The following is a 21,233-nucleotide window of genomic DNA, read 5'->3' as shown; positions in this document are numbered from 1 at the left end:
ACTCTGTACTGGTACCCCCTGTATATAGTCTCCACATTGACTCTGTACTGGTACCTCCTGTATATAGCCTCCACATTGACTCTGTACTGGTACCCCCTGTAAATAGCCTCCACATTGACTCTATACTGGTACCTCCTGTATATAGCCTCCACATTGACTCTGTACTGGTACCCCCTGTATATAGCCTCCACATTGACTCTGTACTGGTACCCCCTGTATATAGTCTCCACATTGACTCTGTACTGGTACCTCCTGTATATAGCCTCCACATTGACTCTGTACTGGTACCCCCTGTAAATAGCCTCCACATTGACTCTATACTGGTACCTCCTGTATATAGCCTCCACATTGACTCTGTACTGGTACCCCCTGTATATAGCCTCCACATTGACTCTGTACTGGTACCCCCTGTATATAGCCTCCACATTGACTCTGTACTGGTACCCCCTGTATATAGTCTCCACATTGACTCTGTACTGGTACCCCCTGTATATAGTCTCCACATTGACTCTGTACTGGTACCCCCTGTATATAGTCTCCACATTGACTCTGTACTGGTACCTCCTGTATATAGCCTCCACATTGACTCTGTACTGGTACCCCTGTATATAGTCTCCACATTGACTCTATACTGGTACCTCCTGTATATAGCCTCCACATTGACTCTGTACTGGTACCCCCTGTATATAGCCTCCACATTAACTCTGTACTGGTACCCCCTGTATATAGCCTCCACATTGACTCTGTACTGGTACCCCCTGTATACAGCCTCCACATTGACTCTGTACTGGTACCCCCTGTATATAGCCTCCACATTAACTCTGTACTGGTACCCCCTGTATATAGCCTCCACATTGACTCTGTACTGGTACCCCCTGTATATAGCCTCCACATTGACTCTGTACTGGTACCCCCTGTATATAGCCTCCACATTGACTCTGTACTGGTACCCCCTGTATATAACCTCCACATTGACTCTGTACTGGTACCTCCTGTATATAGCCTCCACATTGACTCTGTACTGGTACCCCCTGTATATAGCCTCCACATTGACTCTGTACTGGTACCCCCTGTATATAGCCTCCACATTGACTCTGTACTGGTACCCCCTGTATATAACCTCCACATTGACTCTGTACTGGTACCTCCTGTATATAGCCTCCACATTGACTCTGTACTGGTACCCCCTGTATATAGCCTCCACATTGACTCTGTACTGGTACCTCCTGTATATAGCCTCCACATTGACTCTGTACTGGTACCCCCTGTATATAGCCTCCACATTGACTCTGTACTGGTACCCCCTTGTATATAGCCTCCACATTGACTCTGTACTGGTACCCCCTGTATATAGCCTCCACATTGACTCTGTACTGGTACCTCCTGTATATAGCCTCCACATTGACTCTGTACTGGTACCCCCTGTATATAACCTCCACATTGACTCTGTACTGGTACCTCCTGTATATAGCCTCCACATTGACTCTGTACTGGTACCCCCTGTATATAACCTCCACATTGACTCTGTACTGGTACCTCCTGTATATAGCCTCCACATTGACTCTGTACTGGTACCCCCTGTATATAGCCTCCACATTGACTCTGTACTGGTACCCCCTGTATATAGCCTCCACATTGACTCTGTACTGGTACCCCCTGTATATAGCCTCCACATTGACTCTGTACTGGTACCCCCTGTATATAGCCTCCACATTGACTCTGTACTGGTACCCCCTGTATATAGCCTCCACATTGACTCTGTACTGGTACCCCTGTATATAGCCTCCACATTGACTCTGTACTGGTACCCCCTGTATATAGCCTCCACATTGACTCTGTACTGGTACCCCCTGTATATAGCCTCCACATTGACTCTGTACTGGTACCCCCTGTATATAGCCTCCACATTGACTCTGTACTGGTACCCCCTGTATATAGCCTCCACATTGACTCTGTACTGGTACCCCCTGTATATAGCCTCCACATTGACTCTGTACTGGTACCCCCTGTATATAGCCTCCACATTGACTCTGTACTGGTACCCCTGTATATAGCCTCCACATTGACTCTGTACTGGTGCCCCCTGTATATAGCCTCCACATTGACTCTGTACTGGTACCCCCTGTGTATAGCCTCCACATTAACTCTGTACTGGTACCTCCTGTATATAGCCTCCACATTGACTCTGTACTGGTACCCCCTGTATATAGCCTCCACATTGACTCTGTACTGGTACCCCCTGTATATAGCCTCCACATTGACTCTGTACTGGTACCCCTGTATATAGCCTCCACATTGACTCTGTACTGGTACCCCCTGTATATAACCTCCACATTGACTCTGTACTGGTACCTCCTGTATATAGCCTCCACATTGACTCTGTACTGGTACCCCCTGTATATAACCTCCACATTGACTCTGTACTGGTACCTCCTGTATATAGCCTCCACATTGACTCTGTACTGGTACCCCCTGTATATAGCCTCCACATTGACTCTGTACTGGTACCCCCTGTATATAGCCTCCACATTGACTCTGTACTGGTACCCCCTGTATATAGCCTCCACATTGACTCTGTACTGGTACCCCCTGTATATAGCCTCCACATTGACTCTGTACTGGTACCCCCTGTATATAGCCTCCACATTGACTCTGTACTGGTACCCCTGTATATAGCCTCCACATTGACTCTGTACTGGTACCCCCTGTATATAGCCTCCACATTGACTCTGTACTGGTACCCCCTGTATATAGCCTCCACATTGACTCTGTACTGGTACCCCCTGTATATAGCCTCCACATTGACTCTGTACTGGTACCCCCTGTATATAGCCTCCACATTGACTCTGTACTGGTACCCCCTGTATATAGCCTCCACATTGACTCTGTACTGGTACCCCCTGTATATAGCCTCCACATTGACTCTGTACTGGTACCCCTGTATATAGCCTCCACATTGACTCTGTACTGGTGCCCCCTGTATATAGCCTCCACATTGACTCTGTACTGGTACCCCCTGTGTATAGCCTCCACATTAACTCTGTACTGGTACCTCCTGTATATAGCCTCCACATTGACTCTGTACTGGTACCCCCTGTATATAGCCTCCACATTGACTCTGTACTGGTACCCCCTGTATATAGCCTCCACATTGACTCTGTACTGGTACCCCTGTATATAGCCTCCACATTGACTCTGTACTGGTACCCCCTGTATATAGCCTCCACATTGACTCTGTACTGGTACCCCCTGTATATAGCCTCCACATTGACTCTGTACTGGTACCCCCTGTATATAGCCTCCACATTGACTCTGTACTGGTACCCCCTGTATATAGTCTCCACATTGACTCTGTACTGGTACCTCCTGTATATAGTCTCCACATTGACTCTGTACTGGTACCCCTGTATATAGACTCCACATTGACTCTGTACTGGTACCCCTGTATATAGTCTCCACATTGACTCTGTACTGGTACCCCTGTATATAGACTCCACATTGACTCTGTACTGGTACCCCTGTATATAGCCTCCACATTGACTCTGTACTGGTACCCCTGTATATAGCCTCCACATTGACTCTGTACTGGTACCCCCTGTATATAGCCTCCACATTGACTCTGTACTGGTACCCCCTGTATATAGCCTCCACATTGACTCTATACTGGTACCCCCTGTATATAGTCTCCACATTGACTCTGTACTGGTACCCCCTGTATATAGTCTCCACATTGACTCTGTACTGGTACCCCTGTATATAGACTCCACATTGACTCTGTACTGGTACCCCTGTATATAGCCTCCACATTGACTCTGTACTGGTACCCCTGTATATAGCCTCCACATTGACTCTGTACTGGTACCCCCTGTATATAGCCTCCACATTGACTCTGTACTGGTACCCCCTGTATATAGCCTCCACATTGACTCTATACTGGTACCCCCTGTATATAGCCTCCACATTATCTCTGTACTGGTACCCCCTGTATATAGCCTCCACATTGACTCTGTACTGGTACCCCCTGTATATAGCCTCCACATTGACTCTGTACTGGTACCCCCTGTATATAGCCTCCACATTGACTCTGTACTGGTACCCCCTGTATATAACCTCCACATTATCTCTGTACTGGTACCCCCTGTATATAGCCTCCACATTGACTCTGTACTGGTACCCCCTGTATATAGCCTCCACATTGACTCTGTACTGGTACCCCCTGTATATAACCTCCACATTATCTCTGTACTGGTACCCCCTGTATATAACCTCCACATTATCTCTGTACTGGTACCTCCTGTATACAGCCTCCACATTGACTCTGTACTGGTACCTCCTGTATATAGCCTCCACATTGACTCTGTACTGGTACCCCCTGTATATAACCTCCACATTATCTCTGTACTGGTACCTCCTGTATACAGCCTCCACATTGACTCTGTACTGGTACCCCCTGTATATAGCCTCCACATTGACTCTGTACCGGTACCCCCTGTATATAGCCTCCACATTGACTCTGTACCGGTACCCCCTGTATATAGCCTCCACATTGACTATGTACCGGTACCCCCTGTATATAGCCTCCACATTGACTCTGTACCGGTACCCCCTGTATATAGCCTCCACATTGACTCTGTACTGGTACCCCCTGTATATAGCCTCCACATTGACTCTATACTGGTACCTCCTGTATATAGCCTCCACATTGACTCTGTACTGGTACCCCCTGTATATAGCCTCCACATTGACTCTATACTGGTACCTCCTGTATATAGCCTCCACATTGACTCTGTACTGGTACCCCCTGTATATAGCCTCCACATTGACTCTGTACTGGTACCCCCTGTATATAGCCTCCACATTGACTCTGTACCTGTACCCCCTGTATACAGCCTCCACATTGACTCTGTACCGGTACCCCCTGTATGTGGCCTCCACATTGACTCTGTACTGGTACCCCCTGTATATAGTCTCCACATTGACTATGTACTGGTACCTCCTGTATATAGTCTCCACATTAACTCTGTACTGGTACCCCCTGTACATAGCCTCTGTTGTATTCAGCATTTCACAGTGAAGTCTACACCTGTTGTATTCAGCATTTCACAGTATTGTATTAGTGACTGCAGTCCTTGGTTAGATTCCAGGCTGTGCTTGTATTCAGCATTTCACAGTAAGGTCGACACCTGTTGTATTCCTGTGACAAATAACATTTGATTTGAACTAAATATTGAGTTTGTCAGTTTCAATGTTCCTGTCTTTAATTCGATTTTTCAAATTCAGGCTGTGTGTGTGTGTGTGTGTGTGTGTGTGTGTGTGTGTGTATTTTTCTCTCGACCAGTGTGCACCTACATTCTAAACTTTCATTCATAGGCCAGGTTGTAGCTACCTCATGATGGTTATAGTGAAAATGTTAGTATCATGTAGTAGCCTAAACCTGTTCATGCTACATTGAACAGGGTGAATGGAATATGAATGACAGTCATCCAATATGCTTGTGTAGAAATAAGGCCATGCCCATGAAAAAACAAATGGTCCTCCCTCATCTGAAACGGCACTGACCGCCACTGTTACGGTGGTGGACCATTCTTGGTACACATGGGAAGCTGTAGCGTTGCAGTTCTTGACACAAACCGGTGCGCCTGGCACCTACTATCATACCCTGTTCAATGACCCTTATAATATTTTGTCTTCCCCATTCACCATCTGAATGGCACACATACACAATACATGTCTCATTTGTCTCAAGGCTTAAAAATCCTTATTTAACCTGTCTCCCCCTCTTCATCGAAACTGATTGAAGTGGATTTAACTAGTGACATCAATAAGGGATCATAGCTTTCACATGGATTCACCTAGTCAGTCTATGTCAAGGAAGGAGCAGGTGTTCCTAATGTTTTTTATACCCAGTGTATAGCACTACAGATAATCAGAAAATCAAGTGCTATTTGCATGTGATGCATTTGCACTGTTGTTTACAGGATGGTTTGTATCTTACACTGATTGAAGTGGATAGCATGGTCACATCTAGATTAAAGCTAATGTAAAAAATTAACAGAGAAAACACACATTAACATCATCTACATATTCATATTAAGCTTCTACGTCTGTGTACAGGAAATTATTATTTGTAAGATAAAATATATCAGTTTATTGTTGAATTATTATGACGTTTTTTCCAATACAAAAGTGTAGTAACTATTGTTTCCAAACTGCTTTACCCACTCCAGCCAGCCGATGGCGATGTGCGTCTTTCGGGTGATGCTTCTTGTGTGACGTATAATGGACTGGACGGGACGCTTCTTCAGGAACAACAACACGGCTACTCTTTCAACCACCTCGGTAGCTGGCTAGACAACATAAAACTGAAAGATTGAGGTTTTAGACATTATTAATGTACATTAGCTAATCTCAGTGTTGAAAACACATTTCTGGCGACGTATCTACTGGTTAACCTAACCTAATTTCCTTGTTCAATTTGCAAACTTGTTAAATATTGATACTGAGCCTAGCACTAGGCTAGTCGCTAATGCTAACTAACATCACTGACCATGAGCTCACTAAACTACTCATCCCCTGCTAAAGAAGATGAGGTCTGCTGTTTGGAGAAAGAAGCTCTGGCGCTGAACATTGTCGTGAAAGACGAAGAAGAGGAGGGTATTACAGTGAAAGGAGAGAAAGACGCTCTGGCGCTGAACATTGTCGTGAAAGAAGAAGAGGAGGATATTACAGTGAGAGGAGAGAAAGAAGCATTCAGAATTAAAATGGAGGAAGAGGAAGCTGTTTTTGTGAAGGAAGAGAAAGAACCGTTTCGAGAGGAAGAGGATGCTGTCTCAATAAAGGTGAAGGAGGAAGACGTTTTGGGAGTGAAAGAGGAGGAGACAGAATATCTGATTAACACCAGTGAGTACTGTCTTCAACAGGGATACAAACTATGCAGTTATTGAATGTGGGGGTTGTAAGGGGCATTCTACTGAAGTTCTACACTTGAATATGTTGTTCAGTACTGTATAAATTGTTAAAGGGTCAATCTGCCATTGCTACATATATTTTGGGGACTTTTAGATTATGTATTGAATTCTCCATGTGGTCTATACTGCACCTCATCTATTGCAACAGGCTTTTAAAATTCAATATTGGAGCATAATTTCTTCATAAAATATTGAAGGGATGCAAAATACACCTGTTTCGTGCAACAACCCTTTCACATTTGCATTATATGCCCAGTTGAGATATATTAATGCCTCGTCTAAGACCCTATGATTTTAAAAGAAAGTTCAATATCTGTTTGATGTTCTCGTTCACACAGGAGAGAGACATGACTATTATGGATCTTCTGGGGAGCCTCAACAACATCCTGATGCTGACGAGGCAGAGAAGAGTCTCTCCAGATCAGAACACCAGATGGTACAGCTTGGTCTGGTCTAGCATACAGCTTGCTCTATCTGGGGCTGGGTTTCTGGAAAGCACTTTATGACAACAGTGACATCAGCATCCATAATGATATGTGTCTGTGTCCCCTCTTTATGGTTACCAGGACAACGCTAGCCTGCCCCCCTCCTCCCTCCCGGAGTCCCAGTGTCGTGCCTCTCCCAGTAGCACCTTACTGCTGGGTATGAAGAGGTTGTCTGTGCTGCTGGTGGACTGCAGGAAAACAACGGGGCTGAGTGGAACTGTGAGAGGAGGAGAAGAGATGACACAAACCGGTGCGCCTGGCACCTACTATCATACCCTGTTCAATGACCCTTATAATATTTTGTCTTCCCCATTCACCATCTGAATGGCACACATACACAATCCATGTCTCATTTGTCTCAAGGCTTAAAAATCCTTATTTAACCTGTCTCCCCCTCTTCATCGAAACTGATTGAAGTGGATTTAACTAGTGACATCAATAAGGGATCATAGCTTTCACATGGATTCACCTAGTCAGTCTATGTCAAGGAAGGAGCAGGTGTTCCTAATGTTTTTTATACCCAGTGTATAGCACTACAGATAATCAGAAAATCAAGTGCTATTTGCATGTGATGCATTTGCACTGTTGTTTACAGGATGGTTTGTATCTTACACTGATTGAAGTGGATAGCATGGTCACATCTAGATTAAAGCTAATGTAAAAAATTAACAGAGAAAACACACATTAACATCATCTACATATTCATATTAAGCTTCTACGTCTGTGTACAGGAAATTATTATTTGTAAGATAAAATATATCAGTTTATTGTTGAATTATTATGACGTTTTTTCCAATACAAAAGTGTAGTAACTATTGTTTCCAAACTGCTTTACCCACTCCAGCCAGCCGATGGCGATGTGCGTCTTTCGGGTGATGCTTCTTGTGTGACGTATAATGGACTGGACGGGACGCTTCTTCAGGAACAACAACACGGCTACTCTTTCAACCACCTCGGTAGATGGCTAGACAACATAAAACTGAAAGATTGAGGTTTTAGACATTATTAATGTACATTAGCTAATCTCAGTGTTGAAAACACATTTCTGGCGACGTATCTACTGGTTAACCTAACCTAATTTCCTTGTTCAATTTGCAAACTTGTTAAATATTGATACTGAGCCTAGCACTAGGCTAGTCGCTAATGCTAACTAACATCACTGACCATGAGCTCACTAAACTACTCATCCCCTGCTAAAGAAGATGAGGTCTGCTGTTTGGAGAAAGAAGCTCTGGCGCTGAACATTGTCGTGAAAGACGAAGAAGAGGAGGGTATTACAGTGAAAGGAGAGAAAGACGCTCTGGCGCTGAACATTGTCGTGAAAGAAGAAGAGGAGGATATTACAGTGAGAGGAGAGAAAGAAGCATTCAGAATTAAAATGGAGGAAGAGGAAGCTGTTTTTGTGAAGGAAGAGAAAGAACCGTTTCGAGAGGAAGAGGATGCTGTCTCAATAAAGGTGAAGGAGGAAGACGTTTTGGGAGTGAAAGAGGAGGAGACAGAATATCTGATTAACACCAGTGAGTACTGTCTTCAACAGACAGGGATACAAACTATGCAGTTATTGAATGTGGGGGTTGTAAGGGGCATTCTACTGAAGTTCTACACTTGAATATGTTGTTCAGTACTGTATAAATTGTTAAAGGGTCAATCTGCCATTGCTACATATATTTTGGGGACTTTTAGATTATGTATTGAATTCTCCATGTGGTCTATACTGCACCTCATCTATTGCAACAGGCTTTTAAAATTCAATATTGGAGCATAATTTCTTCATAAAATATTGAAGGGATGCAAAATACACCTGTTTCGTGCAACAACCCTTTCACATTTGCATTATATGCCCAGTTGAGATATATTAATGCCTCGTCTAAGACCCTATGATTTTAAAAGAAAGTTCAATATCTGTTTGATGTTCTCGTTCACACAGGAGAGAGACATGACTATTATGGATCTTCTGGGGAGCCTCAACAACATCCTGATGCTGACGAGGCAGAGAAGAGTCTCTCCAGATCAGAACACCAGATGGTACAGCTTGGTCTGGTCTAGCATACAGCTTGCTCTATCTGGGGCTGGGTTTCTGGAAAGCACTTTATGACAACAGTGACATCAGCATCCATAATGATATGTGTCTGTGTCCCCTCTTTATGGTTACCAGGACAACGCTAGCCTGCCCCCCTCCTCCCTCCCGGAGTCCCAGTGTCGTGCCTCTCCCAGTAGCACCTTACTGCTGGGTATGAAGAGGTTGTCTGTGCTGCTGGTGGACTGCAGGAAAACAACGGGGCTGAGTGGAACTGTGAGAGGAGGAGAAGAGATGAACGGATCAGATTTGACTCATCAAAGTAAGTGCTGTAGTTCAGTTTCAACAAATAAAATGATTACTAGCCTGTTCAACCTCTCTTTCGTGTCGTCTGAGATTCCCAAAGATTGGAAAGCAGCTGCGGTCATCCCCCTCTTCAAAGGGGGGGACACTCTTGACCCAAACTGCTACAGACCTATATCTATCCTACCCTGCCTTTCTAGGGTCTTCGAAAGCCAAGTCAACAAACGGATTGCCGACCATTTCGAATCCCACCGTACCTTCTCCGCTATGCAATCTGGTTTCAGAGCTGGTCATGGGTTCACCTCAGCCACGCTCAAGGTCCTAAATGATATCTTAACCGCCATCGATAAGAAACATTACTGTGCAGCCGTATTCATTGACCTGGCCAAGGCTTTCGACTCTGTCAATCACCACATCCTCATCTGCAGACTCAACAGCCTTGGTTTCTCAAATGATTGCCTCGTCACCAACAACTTCTCTGATAGAGTTCAGTGTGTCAAATCGGAGGGCCTTTTGTTCGGGCCTCTGGCAGTCTCTATGGGGGTGCCACAGGGTTCAATTCTTGGTCCGACTCTCTTCTCTGTATACATCAATGATGTCGCTCTTGCTGCTGGTGAGTCTCTGATCCACCTCTACGCAGACGACACCATTCTGTATACTTCTGGTCCTTTTTTGGACACTGTGTTAACAACCCTCCAGACGAGCTTCAATGCCATACAACTCTCCTTCCGTGGCCTCCAATTGCTCTTAAATACAAGTAAAACTAAATGCATGCTCTTCAAACGATCACTGCCTGCACCTGCCCGCCCGTCCAACATCACTACTCTGGATGGTTCTGATTTAGAATATGTGGACAACTATAAATAACCTAGGTGTCTGGTTAGGCTGTAAACTCTCCTTCTAGACTCATATCAAACATTGCCAATCCAAAGTTAAATCTAGAATTGGTTTCCTATTTCGCAACAAATCATCCTTCACTCATGCTGCCAAACATACCCTTGTAAAACTGACCATCCTACCGATCCTCGACTTCGGCGATGTCATTTACAAAATAGCCTCCAATACCCTACTCAATAAATTCGATGCAGTCTATCACAGTGCCATCCGTTTTGTCACCAAAGCCCCATATACTACCCATCACTGCGACCTGTACGCTCTCATTGGCTGGCCCTCGCTTCATACTCGTCGCCAAACCCACTGGCTCCAGGTCATCTATAAGACCCTGCTAGGTAAAGTCTCCCCTTATCTCAGCTCGCTTGTCACCATAGCATCACCCACCTGTAGCACGCGATCCAGCAGGTATATCTCTATGGTCACCCCCAAAATCAATTCTTCCTTTGGCCGCCTCTCCTTCCAGTTCTCTGCTGCCAATGACTGGAACGAACTACATAAATCTCTGAAACTGGAAACACATATCTCCCTCACTAGCTTTAAGCACCAGCTGTCAGAGCAGCTCACAGATTACTGCACCTGTACATAGCCCATCTATAATTTAGCCCAAACAACTACCTCTCCCCCTATTGTATATTTATTTATTTTGCTCCTTTGCATCCCATTATTTCTACTTTGGCACATTCTTCCACTGCACATCAACCATTCCAGTGTTTTTACTTGCTATATTGTATTTACTTCGCCACCATGGCCTTTTTTTGCCTTTACCTCCCTTATCTCACCTCATTTGCTCACTTCGTATATAGACTTGTTTACACTGTATTATTGACTGTATGTTTGTTTACTCCATGTGTAACTCTGTTTGTATGTGTCGAACTGCACTGCTTTATCTTGGCCAGGTCGCAGTTGTAAATGAGAACTTGTTGTCAACTAGCCTACCTGGTTAAATAAAGGTGTTCTCAACTAGCCTACCTGGTTAAATAAAGGTGTTCTCAACTTGCCTACCTGGTTAAATAATGGTTAAATAAATATGTTTTTTTTTTAAATAGATCTTCCCACTGGTATCTGTTACCATGACAACTAGCAGAGTTCTGTTAGTTGACATGAAGCTAGACTGAGAGAAACCAATTGACCATATTAAACCTTGATGAAAGTTAGCTCTAGAGATGCATGTTTTACATAAACTGTTCCTAAAAACATGATGGATGTTACATTGCCTGTCTCAGTCAACCCCCCCCCCATATCTTTACAAGACTCTAGAACTAAACTCCAGACACTTCAATGTGGTCTGTATTCCTTCATTAACGTCCGATCTACAGAACTTGTTAAATATGGCACATATGTATTTAAAACAAGCTCTCTAAACCTTTTCTTAAAGCTATGAAATGTGATTAAATGAAAAGCAATTTTTGTGAGACTTGTTCTTCGTCTCTGTAGTGGATCAAATGTATTCCATTTCCTCCGACCTTCTTTAAGGTCTATATAGTATATATATTAAACCATGTTCTGTTAAGGTCTATATAGTATATATATTAAACCATGTTCTTTAAGGTCTATATATATATATATATATTAAACCATGTTCTGTTAAGGTCTATATAGTATATATATTAAACCATGTTCTTTAAGGTCTATATATATAGTATATATATTAAACCATGTTCTTTAAGGTCTATATAGTATATATATATTAAACCATGTTCTTTAAGGTCTATATAGTATATATATATTAAACCATGTTCTGTTAAGGTCTATATAGTATATATATTAAACCATGTTCTTTAAGGTCTATATATATATACTATATAGACCTTAAAGAACATGGTTTAATATATATATATATATATATATATATACTATATAGACCTTAAAGAACATGGTTTAATATATATACTATATAGACCTTAAAGAACATGGTTTAATATATATACTATATATATATACTATATAGACCTTAAAGAACATGGTTTTTTATATATATATATATATATATACACTATATAGACCTTAAAGAACATGGTTTAATATATATATATATATATATATATATATATATAATATATAGACCTTAAAGAACATGGTTTAATATATATACTATATATATATATATATATATATATATATATATATATATATATATACTATGTAGACCTTAAAGAACATGGTTTAATATATATACTATATATATACTATGTAGACCTTAAAGAACATGGTTTAATATATATACTATATAGACCTTAAAGAACATGGTTTAATATATATATACTATATAGACCTTAACAGAACATGGTTTAATATATATACTATATAGACCTTAAAGAACATGGTTTAATATATATACTATATAGACCTTAAAGAACATGGTTTAATATATATACTATATAGACCTTAACAGAACATGGTTTAATATATATACTATATAGACCTTAACAGAACATGGTTTAATATATATACTATATAGACCTTAAAGAACATGGTTTAATATATATACTATATAGACCTTAAAGAACATGGTTTCATTTGGAAATGACTAACTTTATTTGTTCATATGTAACTGACGCCAGTGTGGTGCTAACAGTTTAGCTTCCTCGAGTGTCCCTGATTCTCTCCATCTGTGACGTTTCAAGCTAACATTCTCTGTTTCACGGAAACATGGCTCACTCGGGATACGTTATCAGAGTCGGTACAGCCACCTGATTTCTTCACGCATTGCGCCGACAGTAACAAACATCTCTCTGGTAAGAAGAAGGGCGGGGGTGTATATGCCTTATGATTAATGAGACGTGGTGTCATCATAACGACGTACAGGAAGTCAAGTCCTTTTGTTCACCTGATCTACAATTCCGTACAATCAAATGCCGATCGCGTTATCTACCAAGAGAATTCTCTTCGATTATAATCACAGCCATGTATATCCCCCCAAGCAGACACCAAGCAGACACCTCGACGGCCCTGAACGAACTTCATTGGACTCTATGTAAACTGGAAACCACATATCCTAAGTCTGCAGTTATTGTAGCTGAGGATTTTAACAAGGCTCATCTGAAAACAAGGCTCCCTTAATTTGATCAGCATATCGAGTTCGTGACCTGGGCTGGCAAAATCCTGGATCATTGTTACTCTAACTTACGCTAACTTCCTCTTTTCGGAAAATCTGACCACGACTCCATTTTGTTGCTCCCAGCCTATAGACAGAAACTAAAAACAGGATACGCCCGTGCTCATGTCTGTTCAACGCTGGTCCAACCAATCTGATTCCACGCTTCAAGATTCTTCGATCACGTGGACTGGGATATGTTCCGGATAGCGTCAAACAATAACATTGATGTATATGCTGATTCGGCAAGTGAGTTTATTAACAAGTGCATCGGTGATGTTTTACCCATGGCGATTATTAAAAACTTCCCCAACCAGAAACCGTGGATTGATGGCAGAATTCACGCAAAACTGAAAGCGCGAACCACTGCTTTTGATGAGGGCAAGGTGACCGGAAACAAACAGTGTAGCTATTCCCTCTGCAACACAATCAAACAAGCTAAGCGTCAGTTTAGAGACAAATTAGAGTCGCAATTCAACGGCTCAGACACAAGACGTATGTGGCAGGGTCTACAGTGAATCACGGACTACAAAAAGAAAACCAGCCCCGTTGCGGACCCCGATGTCTTGATCCCAGACAAACTAAACAACTTCTTTGCTCGCTTTGAGGACAATACAGTGCCACCGACACGGCCCGCTACCAAAACCTGCGGGCTCTCCTTCACCGCAGGCAACGTGAGTAAAACATTTAAACGTGTTAACCCTCGCAAGGCTGCCGGCCCAGACGGCATCCCTAGCCGCGTCCTCAGAGCATGCGCAGACCAGCTGGTGTGTTTACGGACATATTCAATCAATCCCTATTCCAGTCTGCTGATCCTACATGCTTCAAGAGGGCCACCATTGCTCCTGTTCCCAAGAAAGCTAAGGTAATTGAGCTAAATGACTACCGCCCTGTAGCACTCACTTCCGTCATCATGAAGTGCTTTGAGAGCCTAGTCAAGGATCGTATCACCTCCACCCTACCTGACACCCTAGACCCACTCCAATTTGCTTAAAGCCCCAATAGATCCACAGACGACGCAATCGCCACCATACTGCACTATGCCATCTGGACAAGAGGAATATCTATGTGAGAATGCTGTTAATCGACTACAGCTCAGCATTTAACACCATAGTACCCTCCAAACTCGTCATTAAGCCTGAGACCCTGCGTCTCGACCCCGCCCTGTGCAACTGGGTCCTGGACTTTCTGACGGGACGCCCCAAGTGGTGAGGGTAGGAACCAACATCTCCACTCAGCTGATCCTCAACACTGGGGCCCCACAAGAGTGCGTTCTCCAGCCCTCTCCTGTACTCCTTGTTCACCTATGACTGCGTGGCCATGCACACCTCCAACTCAATCATCAAATTTGCAGACGACACTACAGTGGTAAGCTTGATTACCAACAACGACAAATTGGCCTACAGCGAGGAGGTGAGGGCCCTCGGAGTGTGGTGTCAGGAAAATGACCTCACTCAACGTCAACAAAACAAAGGAGATGATCGTGGACTTCAGGAAATAGCAGAGGGAGCACCCCCCTATCCACATCGATGGGACAGTAGTGAAATGGTCCACCCACACAGACAGAGTGGTGAAGAAGGCGTAACAGCGCTTCTTCACCTACACCACCCGATGTCACAGGAAGGCCAAAAAGATCATCAAGGGCAACAACCACCCGAGCCACTGCCTGTTCACCCCGCTATCATCCAGAAGGTGAGGTCAGTACAGGTGCATCAAAGCTGGGACCGAGAGACTGAAAAACAGCTTCTATCTCAAGGCCATCAGACTGTTAAACAGCCATCACTAACATTGAGTGGCTGCTGCCAACATACTGACTCAAATCTCTAGTCACTTTAATAATAAAAAAATGTTGATGTAATAAATGTATCACTTCAAACAATGCCACTTTATATAATGTTTACATACTCTACATTACTCATCTCATATGTATATACTGTAGAGGGAATAGCTACTGCATCTTGCTACTGCAAGGTGGCGGCAGCGTAGCTCTAGTGGTTAGAGCATTGGACTAGTAACCGGAAGGTTGCGAGTTCAAACCCCCGAGCTGACAAGGTACAAATCTGTCGTTCTGCTCCTGAACAGGCAGTTAACCCACACACACACCAGGCCGTCATTGAAAATAAGAATGTGTTCTTAACTGACTTGCCGAGTTAAATAAATAAAAAATGCATCTTGCCTGTGCCGTTCGGCCATCGCTCATCCATATATTTATATGTACATATTCATCCATATATTTATATGTACATATTCATCCATATATTTATATGTACATATTCATCCATATATTTATATGTACATATTCATCCATATATTTATATGTACATATTCATCCATATATTTATATGTACATATTCATCCATATATTTATATGTACATATTCTTATTTATCCATATATTTATATGTACATATTCATCCATATATTTATATGTACATATTCTTATTCATCCATATATTTATATGTACATATTCTTATTCATCCATATATTTATATGTACATATTCTTATTCATCCATATATTTATATGTACATATTCTAATTCATCCATATATTTATATGTACATATTCTAATTCATCCATATATTTATATGTACATATTCATCCATATATTTATATGTACATATTCATCCATATATTTATATGTACATATTCATCCATATATTTATATGTACATATTCATCCATATATTTATATGTACATATTCATCCATATATTTATATGTACATATTCATCCATATATTTATATGTACATATTCATCCATATATTTATATGTACATATTCATCCATATATTTATATGTACATATTCTTATTTATCCATATATTTATATGTACATATTCATCCATATATTTATATGTACATATTCTTATTCATCCATATATTTATATGTACATATTCATCCATATATTTATATGTACATATTCATCCATATATTTATATGTACATATTCTTATTCATCCATATATTTATATGTACATATTCATCCATATATTTATATGTACATATTCATCCATATATTTATATGTACATATTCTTATTCATCCATATATTTATATGTACATATTCATCCATATATTTATATGTACATATTCATCCATATATTTATATGTACATATTCTTATTCATCCATATATTTATATGTACATATTCATCCATATATTTATATGTACATATTCTTATTCATCCATATATTTATATGTACATATTCATCCATATATTTATATGTACATATTCTTATTTATCCATATATTTATATGTACATATTCATCCATATATTTATATGTACATATTCTTATTCATCCATATATTTATATGTACATATTCATCCATATATTTATATGTACATATTCATCCATATATTTATATGTACATATTCTTATTCATCCATATATTTATATGTACATATTCATCCATATATTTATATGTACATATTCTTATTCATCCATATATTTATATGTACATATTCATCCATATATTTATATGTACATATTCATCCATATATTTATATGTACATATTCTTATTCATCCATATATTTATATGTACATATTCATCCATATATTTATATGTACATATTCTTATTCATCCATATATTTATATGTACATATTCATCCATATATTTATATGTACATATTCATCCATATATTTATATGTACATATTCTTATTCATCCATATATGTATATGTACATATTCTTATTCATCCATATATTTATATGTACATATTCTTATTCATCCATATATTTATATGTACATATTCTTATTCATCCATATATTTATATGTACATATTCTAATTCATCCATATATTTATATGTACATATTCTAATTAATTCCTTTACACTGTGTAAACGGTAGTTGTTGTGAAATTGTTAGATGACTTGATAGATAGATATTACTGCTTTTATTACTGATATTACTGCTGTTATTACTGATATTACTGCTGTTATTACTGATATTACTGCTGTTATTACTGTTATTACTGCTGTTATTACTGTTATTACTACTGATGACTTGTTAGATATTACTGCTGTTATTACTACTGGTCGAAACTAGAAGCACAAGCATTTCGCTACACTCACATTAACATCTGCTAACCATGTGTATGTTAACAATAAAATGTGATTTGATTTGATAGCTGGTACCAGTTGGACAGCTCCATCTGTGACGTTTCAAGCTAGCTGTGAAGTGAGTTTACGGCACGCTCTAACCTCCGTTACACATGTTCAGGTTGACTTTCCCACGGAATCGGCCATATACAGTACCAGTCAAAATTTAGGACACACAACTACTCATTCAAGGGTTTTTCTTTATTTGTACTAATTTCTACATTTTAGAAAAGTAGTGAAGACATCAAAACTATGAAATAACACTTATGGAATCATACAGTAACCAAAAGTGTTAAACAAATTATTCAAAGTAGCCACCCTTTGCCTTGCACACTCTTGGCCTTCTCTCAACCAGCTTCATGAGGAAGTCACCTGGAATGCATTTCAATTAATTAACAGATGTGCCTTGGTAATTTGTGGAATTTCTTTCCTTCTTAATGCGTTCGAGCCAATCAGTTGTGTTGTGACAAGACATCAAAGCTATAAAATATTACATATGAAATCATATAGTAACCAAAAAAGGGTTAAGTGAATCTTCAAAGTAGTCACCGTTTGCCGACAGATTCTGGTTTGATACCCAGCTGTGTCGCAGCCGACCACAACCGGGAGAGCCAATTGGTCCGGCGTCGTCCGGGTTGGGGGAGGGTTTGGCCGGTCAGGATGTCCTTGTCCCATCGTGCTCTCCTGTGGCGGGCCGGGCTAATGCACGCTGACACGGTCGCCAGGTGTAAGGTATTTCCTCCGACACATAAGTGCGGCTGGCTTCTGGGTTAATTGTGCATCGTGTCAAGATGCATTGCGGTTGTGTTTCGGAGGACGCATGACGTTCGCCTCTCCCGAGTCCGTACGGGAGTTGTAGCGATGAGACAATTGACGAAAATTGGGGCAAAAAAGGGGGTAAAAAATATAAATATAATAATCCTTTTTAAAAAGTCTGCCCCAAATATTTCATTATTTTTATTTTACCCAAAATACCATTCCATTAGTGATTAATCAAAATGATCTAATCTAAATAAAAAAATGTGCCATTTCAACATCATGTGTCAAACCATTGAGACAACGGGGAGATGTTACAGAGGTGCTTTGTCTCCAATGAAAAAAAATATTGTTTTTTGACAAAATTACTTATTTTAGGTTTAAGGAAGTGTGTAGGTCGCATTCTGTATCATACAGCTATGAAGGTTATATATTTAGAACCACCTGCTCGATAGGAATCCAGAGATGTCTGTGTCTTGAGTGTCGTAGAACTGTTTAGTTGTTTGTGTTCTGACTTCTAAAACAGAAAGAAAATTAAGAATATGAATAAGTAAGTAAACATATTACCAGGAAGCTCTACAACATTTGTTTTAAAATCACACCAAGATTGTTTTAAATGATGAAATGTTTGAAAACTGACCTCCGGTTATTGAGGGATCTGATTTGGATTAAACCTCATAGCAAGGCAGTTTTATCATGTGGAGATGTAATTCTGTTCTCTCTTTAAATAAACACTGTCTTTGGCAGGAGGAAAACCAAACTTGGAGGAACCAGAGACGTCCAAACCAGCAAGACTCTGCTCCCAGATTGGAAAGAGTTTTGCCAAGTTAGGAAGCCTGAAAAGACATGAGAAGAGTCTCACAGGGGAAAAGCCTTACCACTGCTCCCAGTGTGGAAAGTGTTTTAACAGGTTAGGAGGCCTGAAAGCTCATGGCCGAATACACACAGGGGAGAAGCCTTACCACTGCTCCCATTGTGGAAAAGGTTTTAGACAGCAAGGAAGCCTGACAGTTCATGGCCGAATACACACAGGGGAGAAGCCTTACCACTGCTCCCATTGTGGAAAGAGTTTTAACAGGTTAGGAGGCCTAATAACTCATGAGCGAATACACACAGGGGAGAAGCCATACCGTTGCGCCCAGTGTGGAAAGAGTTTTGGCTCGTTAGGAAACCTGCAATCTCATGCACGATTACACACAGGGGAGAAGCCATACCATTGCACCCATTGTGGAAAGAGTTTTCGCATGTTAGTAAACCTGCAGTCTCATCTGCGAATACACACTGGGGAGAAGCCATACCGTTGCGCCCAGTGTGGAAAGAGTTTTAGACAGCAAGGAAGCCTGAAAGCTCATGGCCGAATACACACAGGGGAGAAGCCTTACCACTGCTCCCATTGTGGAAAAGGTTTTAGACAGCAAGGAAGCCTGAAAGTTCATGGCCGAATACACACAGGGGAGAAGCCTTACCACTGCTCCCATTGTGGAAAAGGTTTTAGACAGCAAGGAAGCCTGAAAGTTCATGGCCGAATACACACTGGGGAGAAGCCATACCGTTGCGCCCAGTGTGGAAAGAGTTTTAGCATGTTAGGAAACATGAAAAGACATGTGGACACACACCGAAGTCTTTCCATTGCTCCTGTGTGGAATGAGTTTTAACCATTTAGGGAGCCTGAAAAGACATGAGAGAATACACCCATGGGAGAAGCCTTGCAAATGTCACTTATAAGGCAGGTGAGGATCCACACAGAGAAAAATAACTTATCCTACTGTGTAAACTGATATTTCACATCACATTGACTTAAAATTCATCAGAGAACATACACAGTGCTCCCATTGTCTTATTTTATTGACTGTGTTTAATTGTTTATGAAATTGAATTGTACAAAGCATACTCTAAAATATATTTGTATGTTTTCATTAGAAAACATGAAGTGAATATGGAGTCTGTCAGTTTGAATACAGAGTAGATCAGATTCCATGTGTTTAAATGGTCCTTTTTTAAAGTCTGACATTGTGTGTTTATCTGAGTGTGTCATTCCTCCAGCACCATTGATAATCAGAATAAGACCTTCAAATATGTCACCACAGGCATTTTACAAGCCTCCGACTGGTTGAATAAACGTTGTTACCCGAATGATGAGATTATTATTTTATTTGTCAAATGTCACCAGAATAAGACCCTCAAAATGTATTGGAAAGGAGCATTTTTATTTAAGGTCAGTTAAGAACAAATTCACATTTTCAATGACGGCCTGGGAACACTGGTCTAGGAACAGTGGGTCTAGGAACAGTGGGTTAACTGGTCTAGGAACAGTGGGTTAACTGGTCTAGGAACAGTGGGTTAACTGGTCTAGGAACAGTGGGTTAACTGGTCTAGGAACAGTGGGTTAACTGGTCTAGGAACAGTGGGTTAACTGGTCTAGGAACAGTGGGTTAACTGCAGAACGACAGATTTGTACCTTGTCAGCTCGGGGATATGAACTTGCAACCTTTCGGTTACTAGTCCAACGCTCTAACCACTAGGCTACCCTGCCAGCCCAAGCTCATCACGTGCACTTTCACCACCCTGAGTTCATAACTTATTTCATCTGTAGCCTAATAAACTGCATGGGTTCC

The 21,233-nt window shown here is 40.9% G+C and overlaps 1 protein-coding gene across 1 annotated transcript; it reads left to right on the top strand.

Moving 5' to 3' along the window:
• The first annotated feature begins 9,590 nt into the window (after positions 1 to 9,590).
• On the top strand, positions 9,591 to 20,777 carry LOC110514315 (zinc finger protein 239-like). The gene is made up of 2 exons (XM_036972548.1): positions 9,591 to 9,792; positions 19,366 to 20,777. The coding sequence occupies exons 1-2, from the start codon at positions 9,687 to 9,689 to the stop codon at positions 20,271 to 20,273; spliced, it is 1,014 nt and encodes a 337-aa protein (XP_036828443.1). The 5' UTR covers positions 9,591 to 9,686; the 3' UTR covers positions 20,274 to 20,777.
• Positions 20,778 to 21,233: the final 456 nt, after the last annotated feature.

The sequence above is a fragment of the Oncorhynchus mykiss genome, unplaced genomic scaffold (assembly GCF_013265735.2).
Source record: "Oncorhynchus mykiss isolate Arlee unplaced genomic scaffold, USDA_OmykA_1.1 un_scaffold_173, whole genome shotgun sequence".
Classification (NCBI taxonomy): Eukaryota; Metazoa; Chordata; class Actinopteri; order Salmoniformes; family Salmonidae; genus Oncorhynchus; species Oncorhynchus mykiss.
The sequence above is the reverse complement of the archived record's forward strand: the minus strand, read 5'-3'. Positions and strand labels throughout refer to the sequence as shown.

Bases quoted from the DNA above. Each gene is read 5' to 3' on its own strand.
- LOC110514315 (XM_036972548.1), top strand. From the start codon at position 9,687: ATGAAGAGGTTGTCTGTGCTGCTGGTGGACTGCAGGAAAACAACGGGG. The intron at 9,793-19,365 runs GTAAGTGCTGTA...TGTCTTTGGCAG, and splicing joins ATCAGATTTGACTCATCAAA to GAGGAAAACCAAACTTGGAG.